Raw genomic sequence first — 13687 nt, forward strand, 5'->3', positions numbered from 1 at the left:
ATTGCTACTGTGTACAGCATCTATGCATTTTTTGCCACGTTATTAGATTTCTACTGTATGTCCAGAGCAGCGCTGCAAGAGGTAAAGCCGGCATTATATAGTATCTGCCCATCGTACTGAACGGCGCTACGTTCTATGCAGTCTGCCGCACACTCAAATTGCAAAACGCAAAAAGAGCCCGGCCCACTGCGATCCACGCAGCGGCGTGACGGTATTAAAACCGTGCATATGCCGTTAAAACCGGCAGAGCGCTAATGGACTTGCAGTCAGTCGCAGATCGTTAGCAATTTGGGAACATCACGTTGCCCACATTGGCTTGCAGGATGTGCACTTCCGGTCTGTACCAGACAAGCGATTAAAACTGCAATGTTGTCGTTTTGCAGTTTGCACGGTTTTCTCATATATAGTTATGTTAAAGCGCAGTTAAGCGGGTCGCTAAGCAAGCATTACGAGAATTAAAAACTTCAGAAAGTAGAATATTTGTCAGAAACAGTGTAAATACGCATAAACGTGTGGCAAATAAAACACGCCAAGTGGTCAATAAAATAGAAGAAAAAACTCGTGAAATTGTTTTCCGAATGTTGGGCCCGCCGCTAATCCGTTAATGTGTCCGCTTTCTCAAACACTGCGTTTCTTTTTGACACACACATCTAGTTATAATTTGTCATACACGCTAAATAGAGCTCGAAACAAGTACTGGATAACGGCGGCAAACAGCCAAACAACGGCACATCTCTGGGCAGCGCAGAAATCACGAGACTTGCGAGTAAGAGGCAGGGCCGGCGGGAATCACGCTACACAGCGTTTGCTTACAAACATGTTTTATCCACACAGCGATAGTTTACTGCAGTCCTGCACAGCTATAAATTTCACGACAGATTATCGATCGAATGGATCCGTAAGCGTTCATTCACTTGTGTGGGTTCCACGGTTATGTTGCCGGTGTTTTTTTATCTTGCTTTCACTAAGCGTTTGCAGGCCACGTTTCCTACAATCATACAAATCAAGACTTTCCTTTGCATCTCGCTCAGTGTTTTACGAAATAAAATTGTTTTAGCGGTCCGTAAGAATGCCGACACTAACTAACCTGCCAAATGACGCCGTCGAAGAAGATAGTAAATTGCTGCCTCTTCAGTCAAATGTAAAGGATGACGATGCAGCGCAGAATACGGTTACCCTGACGATCGACCTGCCCAAATCATCCACCTCCGTCAGTCAGCCAGCCAAGGCCTACGAGCTGACCAACGTCATCGCGGCCGTGGAGTTCGCTCCCGGAACGTATTGGGCCTGCAGCCGCGAAGGCTTACTGATGCTGTTCGGTACGGTGCTGATTGTGATCGGCAGTTGTTTGCTGCTTCGCAGTCTGTTTGTCATCGTCTTCATGGCGGAAATGGTCGTCGGCGGCACGATGCTGTTCTTTGGAGTCTGCGCATACTTTTGGACAGCCGCCTGCGCGGCTCCGGTGACGCAGTTGCAGCAGGCGCAGCCTATACGTGTGTTGCAAGAGCACCTGCAATCCATCTTGAAAAGTAAGTGCCACAAGATGCGCTTAAAACAGGCGTTGCTCGGATAAAAGACTCGCAGGATATGCACCGCTCATAAACACAATTTAAATAAGCACTTTTCCCAGTTGGCATTCCGGTTTGGAAGGCGCTCATTACTTTTCTACGCCAATGAGGCAGAATATCTTGATGTTATGCCGCCAAACTGCAAAAATCTGCCTTCTTTCACCAAAACGCATTAGATCACATTCAAACATCAAGAGTTTCGCAAGCAATCGGAACAGAGTAACGTTAATTTGTAACAGCAGCATAAATTTTCTTCTCGTCAAATACTGGGTTCATTCGCTCATCCAAAGTTATGAAACTCAAACCTACAGAGTATGACGAAAGCCAAAAGCAAAGGCAGCACCAGGCCGTCTCCGAACCCAATTGAAGCCGCGACGCACAGCCTTAAAATTCAACTGCTTCCTTCTCGAAGCGATCTTCTAACCTTGACGTTCACAAGTTATTCACTCCACCTTTTGCAGGTCCGCCCCAAATAACATGGTCCATGCAGTGCTACCACGAAGACGACGCCCAACTGACCGTCACTTACACCGCAGCCAACCACCCGCAAGTAGCCAAGAACAAGATCATCACCTGGTCCGGAACCCAGTCCTTCGCCTTCAAATCCTGGCAGGATGTGTCGCACCCCGTGCAATTGGCGCGCCTTGGCTCATTCCAAGCGCTGACCTTTCATAAATCTTTCGTCTTTGCTGATGAAGCGACAAGAGCGGCGTTCACCGCACAAAAAGAGGCTTTCATCAACGCCAACAAGCACCGGGATAAGCTGTTCACCGTGGAGGAAACATTTGAAGTGGCCGGGTTTAAGGAGACCATGCTGGCTGATGCAGGAGGATGCAGCGGCAGTCTGTGCGTGTATGTCATGATGGCGTTGCTGCTGCTGGCCTATCCGTGGTCCTGTCTTGTGAAATCAGGAGAACGGCGGGTGGACTACCGTCTGGTGAAGATGCTGTCCACCACTCATGACCGCATTAAAATTGCGCCGGTGATAATACCGGTTATTGAAGAGTACGTGGGAGAAACCGAAGATTACTGAATTGAATTTGCTATCCAATCTCCCAGCTCATTCATAGAAACAGAAGTCATAGAAACAGTTTATGGTGTCTGTGGCATGTGCACAGTGTATTAATTATTCCTGTTTTGCTGTTATCCAACATCAGTGATTGTCCGAAGTTTTACTTTTTGGAGAGTAGGGCTTTTCTGGTATACACCCAGATATGTACCGGTGAGATGTTGCGTTGGATCAGAATTATTATGAATTATTGTGAATTTGAGTTTCTGATTACTGTCTGTGGTGAAATCTCTTTGCAGAATATGTGGATCCGGCACCTTCTCAGTATTTATGCGCTGGTTTTGATATGGTTCGGACAAACCGAATAATGCTCTCTGGTTAAGTTATTTGTACCGTCCGTAGACTGGCGTAGTGTAATAAAACACGCAATTTTAAAGTCCTGCGAAGTGCAAACCATGAACTCAGATGTACAGGAATTTGTTCGTGAAAACTGTAGCCTCACGAAAGAAGAAGACGAAGAGCGACCGATTAAACCTGGTACAGCTAACAAAACGAAAAAGCTGAATCCTCTACTATGAAGTGTGCTTCTGGAGTAGGTAAAAGGCCTAAACTACGGTCAAATTCTTATGCGTCTACTGCGAAGCGTTATCCGCGTGGCAGTAATCAGCACTTGACGAAGTACTCTACATTTCTGCTTCCATACGTAAACCTTTTAGCAATATATCGTGTATGCAAGAAAACACAAAACCGTCTGCTCAACTGTACACAAACCACGAAGTTATGTAAATGCTTGGATCAATCAGATTGTTGTAATTGTACTGTTGTAGTTAATTGTTATAGCAGTACTTGTACAAGTAGTATCCTTTTGTCGTGCATAAATAATTGTATTAAGAAATTTGACTACCGAGTCAAAAAACAGAACCCGTGGACCTTTGTGGTGGTAACTGGTAACGGTAGGTAAATATTATTTTAATGACTGCAAACATTAAGCGGATTTATTGACTCGGATAACGGTTAAATCAGCAACTCAAGCTCGATTGCAGGAATGGGACTGTACACTAGCACCTCCTTGACCAAGTACACCGGATTTGCGTTCGGCATCGTCTTCATCGTCAGCGGTATTCTGGCCCTGGTCGCCGCCGGCGCTATCCGACAATCCAAGAGAAAGGCCCCTTGCTTTATTAGCACAAGCCAGTTAGAATACATGAATTGGCAACAGATAGAGAATTACAATAACAAAATTTCTTCTAATTTATCCGCGCCTTCCATTGTCCCCAGCACGGAAGCCGCGTTGCCTCGCTGTATTTCGATCGACAGACGTTCGATCGACCCCGTGCTTGACCATTACGGCCCTGGTGCTGGGCGTCCTTAGCAGTTTGCTGGCTTTCGGCATCCTGATCTGATATAGCCTCCTTGCCGACGCCTATCGCAGGCTATCTGGAATTTTAATCGTGATGAGTCCAGCCGCCATCGAATTACAAATTACAAAACTGGAAAAGCATAGCGATTTGGTTAATTGGTATTTTATCATTTTGGTAGTAATGCAAATTTTCAGTTTCTGCGAACTACAGAATATACAGAAGTACGTGTAAACCAAGTAACACTGCATGATAAATTCACACCTATAGGCTACGGCATGGTTCACGTTAAGTTTTCTTTTCCGAGCATGTGTTTTAACTTGTATCAACAGTATCCCACACTCCCCCAAATTTACTACTTTTTATAATCAATGCCTGTCCCATCGTGTCTCTGGTGTTGGTTAGCAATCCAACCACAACAAGAAACGGTTCACCAAAAACGTTTCGGGTCCATGATGCCGCAGATTGCAGGTAAATTTTATAAATGATGACGTTAACGAGGATGTTGTACACAGTGAGACGTGGTGTAATGTTGATAAGTCGTCAAAACAATGGGCACTCGAGGAACAGATTTGCAGATGCCGCAGATACAAAAACAGTTAAAAGTAGCACGTGATACAGATTACAGACAAAGTTGTGAAAGCGACATCTGCAGAGCCTGTGAATCCATCGGTAGAAGTCCTTCCGTCAACTATTATGAAGCGATGTGAGCGAATGTTGTAAATACGCAGGTTTTAATGACGCGATCCTGGGAGGAGATGCAAAGACTTCATTGTCTCCTTTCCTTTATTCTTTAAAGCCTTGTATTCTTGTTTTGCCCGCTTTTGTAGACTGTTTGGCTTCTTCGAGAAATTGCATTCTGCTCCATGCAGAGTTTCGCGGTATCTGCTGCGATCTAACTCGTTTGTATTTTCGAAGCGCACCATATCACGGAAATTTTGTCCGAAATTCTTCAGTGCATACAACTGTTCGATTTCTTTGCGCATACCTTCCGCAGTGATATCAGCGTCGGTTGCACCCTGAGACCTTGCTCTCTCCATTAAATCTCTTTCTTCCTTGTAGCTTTCCCGCATTCTTTTGCATGCTGCCAAACGTTTCCGGTCAGAATCGGTAGCTCCATCTTTCAGGAGACCGAGAGACTGCTCTGCCTTTTTGATTAAGAAATCTAAATAATCCTCAAGGGCATCATTATAAGGAACCATAGATTTGGCCTTTAAGAAGCACGCAAACTTGGATGAGGCCCGGGTGATGATTTTTTTTTCGCGTAAGAGCTCTTTCTCTGCTTCTTCAAGTCGTTTTAAAGTCTCCTCGGCCGCTCGGATAATTCCACTCTGCGCATCTAGCAACGAACGCACCGAAACATCCACCACTTTTTCGTCTTTTTTGAAACACTCGTAATGAATATGCATGTGCTCCTTATAATTACAGCCGCAACGGGAGCAGTTTTGGGTAAACCATCTCATAGCATTGCACCGTCGGAGTTTATCTTGCGTCGCCACCTCGGGTGGTACCTCCTTCAGCGTGCAGTTTTCATGACAAACTGTTTTATAGTTGATCTTCGTTTCACCGTTTTCGTCGCGGAGTACCTCAATGCATTTTGCCGCAGCGCAGACAGTCCTTGGAACTGAGCTTGATTTTACATGTAGGCGCTGCACTGGGACGTATAAATCTTTTTCTAATACGGTTTTGTCGGCAATTTGGCGTTGTAAATCTTCTCTTTTTGATTTAATCAGTTCCACATTGTTTTCGAGGAGCGTTGAGATTTTCCCTAAGGGTTCCGTAAACTGCAAAACAAGGCGGCGAGCTTCGTTTAAAGTTACAGTATTGCGGGTGTTATGGGGCGGAAGCGAGAAGATATGGTCCAAAAGCCTTCTTGTTTCTCCCACGGATGTTTTCCAGCTTTCTGCAAAATCCTCTTCCTCTTTTTCCGTAAAAGAAATGCCGTTCTCGGCTGCCGCCAGAAATCGTACTGCTTCGTTGTCCATGCAGTACATCGTATGTAGCGATAAATGGATGCTCAAGTCAGGCTTATTCTGCAAGAGGGTCTTTAATGGCGGGAGGGTATCTCCCGGCAAATACGAAGTCGATCGGCTGTTCGTGAACACAAATATAATATTTTCAGCTGCATCTTTATGGAGGTGCGTCAGCAGCTCGTTTATACAGAACTGGAAGGTAACCGTCAGCCTGGAATTATTGGGTTTGAGGAGAATGCAAATTCCATGTATTTCAGATAAAAACGCAATATGGCCCAACACTTTTCCGAAATTAAGACGATCCTGCTCATAGCCTCGTGTATCTCCCACTCCAGGAGTGTCAATAAGCCTAATGATACCATCACCGTAAGGAAATGCAAACGATCGCGGTTCCTGAGTAACGGAACTTCCATCCACGCCAACGTTCTCTGCGACAAACTCGTCTTCGGTGCCTGTGTTGCCGATGTTCGCTTCCATTCGTACTTTGGTCTGATCGAAATTTGAACTGGTTTTCATGAATTCGAATGGAATCCAACATTTAAGCTTGCCTTTTTTGGCATCTCCAAGTTCACCGTACGTAAGATAATTTATAATTCCATTGATCCAAGTAGATTTGCCGACCCCGGTTTCACCTGCAAATCATCATGGATTAACGAGCTGTTCGGTGAATTGTGACAAAAATCTATTATACGAATTTAGGTAAATCAGTTTTCCCAAATCAGTATATGTGTGATATAAACTGATTGATTGTATTTTTATGAGTGAAGTTCATGTATGGGCATATGCATTGTAAAGGTTGAGATAAACTTTTAGTCCGAATTCGATAATTCGAATTTCTATCGCTACGGTACGTTCTGCAGATAGATTATAAGTATTACACACTTTAAGAAATGATTTTTTGCGGTAACACCGTAACGGCATGATCTGTACAATACATTACTCCCGTTTAGCTAGCTTAAAAGCAAAAAACACATTCTCGTTGTCAACCATGTCGTTAAACGTTCCAAGAACAGAGACAGCGTTTCCCCGTTGTATCTCAATACTGATTTTCTGGCGCAAAAACTCTCCTGACCGAGGATTACCAGTACAATCGCTGATCTTTCGCGACAGCTCCTTGAAGAATTTCTTTGTGAGTGGTCCAAATGTGCCCGTGGTTTCGAACGCGATCGGCTGTACTACATATCGGTCTGCAAGTCCATCGTACTTTCCTAGCTTATGGTTTTCGCGTGCTTCCGCTGCACTTCCCGGCACCCGTGACGTCCGGGCGATGTACGTTTGAGCGAACGTGTCTGCCACTGTCACATCCCATACTAACGGTTTTCCATTTTTCCAAGGGAAAACGGTAACTCCGTCTGGTCTTTTGCCATCTCCTCTGTCCAGTCCCGGCGGCTCGAGGGACGATGGCATTCGTGCAGAGTTCAAGGCTCGCTTTGTCACGTCATTCAACACGGCGTGAACGCCATGCCTTCCTTTCGCTAACTTGCAAACCAAGCCATGGTGTCCCAGGCTGTCCACTACGTTACCGCAACGGCATACATGCTGTTCGCAGACCGGGGCTCCCAACCGTCGCGCAACGGCTATGCGTAAGTGGGCATCTTCCAACAGGTTTCCGAAGAGGGATACTGGCAATGCTGACAACCAGGCGCGCGACTCCGATGAGGATGCAGCCAACAGGCGGGCAGAGGTAATTACGTCGGCGTTCTCCATCATGCGGGATGCTGTCTGGGTGTGCTGTGGCGTAGTCCATGCGGACTGAAACCGGCGACTTTCTGTGCGAGGGGGTTCGGTGGAAAAGCGAGATGTCCACACTTCTATCAGGCGGTTACACCGATCCTTGATGGATTCATTGCGGGTAACATTACACACCATGTCGACAGCACCATGGACTGATGAGGTGTAAGCAGCTAGCGCCACTTCTGTTGCGCTGATCAACCCTAAGCCTCCAAATTTCGTGGGTAACGATGCTTGGTTCCATACTGTGTCCGACATTGCAACATTGGTCAGCTGTTCCGCTTTAAATCGGATGACATCGTCGAATTTCCGTAATTCTTCAGGATACTGCCAGCAGGGAGAAGTTCTAAGAATATATAACAATTTCGGCAGCGACAAGCAATTCTTTAACAAGAAAAACGCCTGATGTGAAGGCAATATACCGAGCTGGTCGGCAAGCACTTGTGCTTGACCGACCTTCCTCATCAACGCGCCCGCAATCGCTTCGCTCAGCAAGGGTGAGCCTAACAGTTCCAGTTCCTCCGGTTTAGAAATGCGAATGTCCGGTACCGCGTTTAGGAATAACTGGGCTACGTTTTCACGCTCTGCAGGTGTTCCGCCGTCCACGAATAATTCACACTTTGCCGTGTTTAGTCTTAAGCCCACTGCGGCGGCTGCTTCTTGGAGATTTACCATATCGTCTTTAACAACTTGAGGGTCTCCAGCAGACACACCGTCATCCAAAAACCACAGGTTAGTTTCGGCTTTAATCTGGGAACAAACATCTTGTGTTAGTAAACCATAGAACATTGGTGCACAAGGATCGCCCTGCTGGACACCGCTAGCGGAAGGTATGGTGACACCACTGGCTTATAAGTTATATATACAGATTACATTATACGAATTTCTATCTGTACGTTTTACATTGAGAGAATAACTTGCCTTATATGTTATAGAAGCTTTGTACTGTTCTTACTGTTAACTACAGGCGTAGTAATAAATTTCAAAGGCAAAAATTAGTACACAATGCTTTTTTAAACAGTCTATAAATTCGTATACGAGGAGATGGCGAGGGCTTCTTTCAGCACCCTTGCACTTGTTGTCGTCACCCGGTTGGACTATGACGCTGCGACAGCAGACGTAGTTAAATAAGGCGCGGTACATAAACGCCTTGTTTAGCCACAACGTAAAACACCAGCCGGGTGACGGCAGCAAGTACAGGGAGTGCTGAACAACGCCCTTGTCATGCCCTCGAATGTACTCGTAGTCGAGTTTGATTTCACCATAATTTTACAGTACGCCGTACCGAGAATTAGAATGTTAGTTTCTTTCATCGTCCGTAAACGACTTAAATGCTCCCTCAGATAGCTCTCGTGATCAGGCAAAAAGGATCTCGCGTTGGGGCCGTGAACCATTTGATCGCACCGAAATGCGAAGTCCTTGGCGCCCGCTTTTCCGCATGAGCAATATAGGTGATCGTCAAAGCCGTATTCCAAATGACCTTTGCATCTCTCGCAAATCCATCTCCGAATGTGGTTTAAGCACCGTCCCGGACGAACCGAGTTGGGACAGGGAAGTTCTACAAGGCAGCGCTTGTTGGGCTTCCGACTTGGCTCAATATAAGCGGCCCTTGCGATGCATTCTCTTGTTAAATGGTTTTCCTCAGCTACAAGGTTGGTAATCGCGCAGACTGATCCCCGGTAAAGCGCAACCGTTGGTTCATCGGGCCACAGCTTATCCAGATATGTGTCACAATCTACACATATAAATAATGTGTCCTTATCCTTTTCTTCATCGAGATATCGGTGAAACACGTCCCATGAACGACCCCACTCATGACGACTTCCAAATCGAAAAACCTCACGATAATACAGCACATACACGTCCTTTCTGGCTCCTTTTTCCATTAACACATCTGTTAGTGACTCTTTGTGACCGACAATTGTCACCCCTTCGTGCTGTAAAAAATCCATTATCGACATTTTTTGTTTCAAAAACTCAAATTTGGAAATGAAAAATGATATGGCAGACGGGGACTGCGCTCCTTCTTCGAAAGACTTTCGTAATTCTTCCAGCTGTTCGACCGGCTGCTCTCCCAAACGCACACTGACTAGAGTTGACTTGATATCCGACTTCAGTTTCTGTTCGGCCGCCAGCAGCTCCTTTCGTCGTTGAACGGTGGCATGATAGTACACCATGTCAATACACTGCTTATGAGCGGCGATTTCTCGAATCAGCTGGGATAGTTGCTGTCGACTGCTAGATATCTCGTCGAGTAAATCAATAAGAGCCGACACAGAACCATCGTCAATTTCGCGGACCAAACGACTCTTCTCAGCAGTAACGCCCAGTACTTGGCAACAGATATGTACTGGCACTAGCGTGTATGACACGGGCACTCCTTTACCATCGTTAACACTCTTCGCTAGTGCAGGTAGCGTTTGCATAAAGGTTTGTATAGATTCCAATGAAACTGCAACATCCGCCGGAAAGTCAACATCACCATACATCTAGAAATCAAACCATGGTCACCGCTGGGTTGTAGTTAACTAGCCGAAAAATATAGCTGTTTGAATTTTGTATAAATTTCGAGTAATCAACTTAGTAGATTGTTTTGTAGTTCGTATCGTAACAGTATACATTAGTTTTCACGTCGCTGGATCATGTACAAATACGTTCACAACTTCACATATGTACATGCACATTTTTCCGTGTATTCGACGCCCACACTTAGCACTCATAATATAAGCTTTCGACACTTATACCTTAAAGGAAACTGTTTTGATGTCCCGAAAATTCGACTTGTCTAGTTCTATATTTCCACCGGCACCGATCGATTTTTTCAATCCAGTTACCATGCCTTCCAACTGGCCTTCCACGTCCTTTACGTTTTCATTTTTTGACACAACTGTTTCAAGAGTAACTGCAGCGTAGGCTCCCCAACCCACTTTCGCAACGATATGGGTAGCTTGCGGGGATAACATAGCTCTCTCCGAAATAACATCCTTCAGCGCAGTGTGGGATAAATTCAGTGACTCTTCTACAGTTCGGATTTGGAAGAGGAGTGTCGCTTTTGCTGTTTGCGAAGTTTGTTTTTCTTCGTACAGAAATTTTCCACAACCGCTAACGGATACCAGATTACATGCCACTCCAAGCTTTAGGTCACCACGAATGTCGAATTTATCAAATTTTTCTTCCAGCGTATCGGAGATGACAATTTCGATATCGGAATGTGTTGTGGACGTTATGTTCCTACAAGGTGACGGTATGACATCCTTCATGATGCTAATTCCCAAGAATGTACCATGGTAGGCGTCATAAAGTTCGGCGAGACCGGCTGCTCGGCCAAGTGATGGACGAATCCATGTGGTGCTGTTCCCTGTTCCTAGAAATAACAACTTCAGATTAAACGTGTTTGATGCTCAGCGCCGGAGTGAGCGGTCTGTGCTTCTACATACGATTGCAGAATTAAATCGAATAGTGGACACTGGACATGCACATTTGTGGACATGCACAGAATAAGTAAAGTGGAGCCGCAAAAAAAGCGTGGTTAATAATAATAATGATTATGACAGTACTACTGTAGTCCATTTCTATACCGTCGGTACATTGCACTATAAAAAACATCGTCATGCAGTGCGTTATTCTATGACCATTGACTCTGCTCCGTCACACCCCTCCTTTAAGGGGAGGGCTATGAGATGAAAGTCGGTTTCCCATTCTACAGGGTCTTTTATTTTATTATGAATTATAAAGATCTTTTTTGAATACTTTTTAATATCGAATACTGCTATGCACTGGGTTCGGGTGGCGACCCGTCGACCACACATTTTCTAAATATCGTTTCCATACAAAAAAGTGAAAAGCCAAAATTTTTCCTGTTTGGTTCTGTTTTGCTATCCTGGAACATGCGCATTCACCTTTTCTTTGTCAGTCGGCCTCCAAGTCAAACAGCGTGATAGTTCATATTTGCGGTTTCACAACTCTAATTAGGTCTACGCTAATTACAACCGACTTTACTAGTGCTGACTTTTATGAACTGCTTATTCGGGCTAACACTATAATAAATTGTACCAAGAAACTAAGAAAAATCGGAGCTCACAAGTCATTGCAGAGGATATTATTGTATTTCAGAAATTCCAAAGTGCGAGATAGCGCTAAACTACTGATTGCAAGCAAATTACCCGTACTTCTAGTGCGAGAAATCACTAATTTGTTTACAGTTTTCTACGTATATGTACTGTATTTTTTATTCCGATTTCGAGAAAGAACAGCAACATCGACATGATAATAATACAGTACACCCACACTGTTTTGTTCCTGTATGGTATTTGCAAACCAAAAAATAAAGCAAAATGATTCAAAATGAAATAATGAACTTCATATTAATTTTCTTATTCAGCGGAACAGATGTCTAAGTGCTCGAAACAACTTAATCTAACACCACAAACTGCAAACAGGAAGAAAGTTTAATTAGAAAAAGTTAAGAAAAACAGGAGTAAAGTTTACTTTGTTCAAAAGCAAACAATGCCAACCGCTAAAGCTAACCGTATACACGCAACAAACCGTACGAGAACGTCTGAAGTATAGTTCCGTATACTGAATCATCTCTAAGGTATTTAGCTTTGCTGATAGGAACAGACAACGTGCGGCTTGCTCCAAACAAACGGTAGCGAGCGTATTCTTATTTGTACAACTGAAGTAAAGATTTCTGATTTGTGGTGTACACACTCTGAAAACAGAAACGGAAAAACGGAGAACAAATTTTTAATCTACAAAATTAATTGTTCGTTTGTTTATTACAATCAGTTTATGCATTACGTAAAAAATTTAAAATTACGCGTTACATAATTCTTCTGATCAAAGCATCGTTGCGTTGTAGACCACGCTACGACGTTTTGGTAGGTCTTTCCAAATTATTTGTATCTTGGACCATAGTTGTACCGGGACCGGAACCTGTGCAACTATTTCAACTGAATTTTTTGAAAACGAACAAATTTGACGAAGTTGCGGGTGTTATTGTTGACTGATTTCAGTCCTTTCGATGTCTCATACTTATACAGGACGCGCCGACTGCCGAATCCACTGAGCGGTCTTAAGCACTTTATGTTGTATGGTTCTTCCTGCCGTACCATCAGGCCTAAACTCTATGCTCCCATGTCACCATAACCGAAAATTGAACGTGCTGCGTTTCTTAACAATAAAGCAGGCTTGCTGCTTCGACATGGGTTTGTAGGTTCGACTGTATAAATTCGGGTGTTTACTTTATCCAGATTCTATACGGTGGACGATCACGTTACTGATTCGTACGCGTTGTCTCAATGAAAATTAATATAATAATTTTAACTACTTAATATACTGTAGCTTATGGAAAAATCGATAATTAATATACGTAGCTTATTTAAGCATTTTAATACAAATATCTGTATTTGTGAATAATGATAATTATCATATAAATTGTACATTCAGGATGTGCACGGTATGCAATAATTATGTGATATAGTAGAAACGTGAAAAGAAACACACAAAAAATTAAAAGGCCATTCGGTATTTCGGAAATAAATAGTAACAGTTAATTTTTTATGTTGCTGCATATTTTACTGATACGTTGCACGTACCGCCATTTATCCGGCTTGCATTTTCGGTCACTTCGATTTTTTGTTCCGGAAGAACAGACAGCATTTCCGTTATTAAAGCTCAGAAAATTTGCGCAAAAAACGCATTTATCAAGTGCACGAGAATTATCTCAAACTGCGAAGTACTTATGAAATAGCTAAAACATTAATAAGAACGGCTCGACTAAGTTGTCGGTAAGTAGTAAGAACGTACTGCGTAGCAAGGTGGCGCAAACGGGTTTCAGCATTTGTTTGTGCCATGCAGTTACCTCAACATTCATCTTAGGCCAACCCATATTAGTCGCAGCAGTGTTTGGTTTAAACTTTGAAAGTTTGGTCTTTGGTGAGATATGTGATGACCCGATTTGAACAGGTGAACGGATACTGATAAATTGTCGGCGTCGTTGTTTGCTTGTCACTGCCGGATGTTTGCGAATGAAATGAATTATACTGC

The 13687-nt window shown here is 43.9% G+C and overlaps 2 protein-coding genes across 4 annotated transcripts; one reads left to right on the plus strand and one right to left on the minus strand.

The window, feature by feature from the left end:
- The first annotated feature begins 926 nt into the window (after positions 1-926).
- LOC129602492 (uncharacterized) lies at positions 927-2966 on the plus strand. The gene is made up of 2 exons (XM_055501518.1): positions 927-1529; positions 2030-2966. The coding sequence occupies exons 1-2, from the start codon at positions 1070-1072 to the stop codon at positions 2599-2601; spliced, it is 1032 nt and encodes a 343-aa protein (XP_055357493.1). The 5' UTR covers positions 927-1069; the 3' UTR covers positions 2602-2966.
- A 924-nt stretch (positions 2967-3890) lies between these two features.
- On the minus strand, positions 3891-13495 carry LOC129602493 (uncharacterized). 3 transcript variants are annotated; one of them, XM_055501519.1, is made up of 5 exons: positions 13237-13495; positions 10384-11003; positions 8925-10128; positions 4200-6540; positions 3891-4014 (listed from the first exon to the last, which is right to left on the minus strand). In XM_055501519.1, exons 1-4 carry the CDS (start codon positions 13298-13300, stop codon positions 4670-4672), a joined length of 3759 nt encoding a protein of 1252 aa, XP_055357494.1. In that variant the 5' UTR covers positions 13301-13495; the 3' UTR covers positions 3891-4014; positions 4200-4669. The 3 variants fall into 3 exon arrangements, with proteins under 3 accessions (XP_055357494.1, XP_055357496.1, XP_055357495.1); XM_055501521.1 differs by lacking the exons at positions 10384-11003; positions 13237-13495 and adding an exon at positions 6991-8389 and having other exon boundaries at positions 8925-9056; XM_055501520.1 differs by lacking the exons at positions 8925-10128; positions 10384-11003; positions 13237-13495 and adding an exon at positions 6991-8459.
- Positions 13496-13687: the final 192 nt, after the last annotated feature.

The sequence above is a fragment of the Paramacrobiotus metropolitanus genome, unplaced genomic scaffold (assembly GCF_019649055.1).
Source record: "Paramacrobiotus metropolitanus isolate TYO unplaced genomic scaffold, Prichtersi_v1.0 Parri_scaffold0000512, whole genome shotgun sequence".
NCBI classification, from domain to species: Eukaryota; Metazoa; Tardigrada; class Eutardigrada; order Parachela; family Macrobiotidae; genus Paramacrobiotus; species Paramacrobiotus metropolitanus.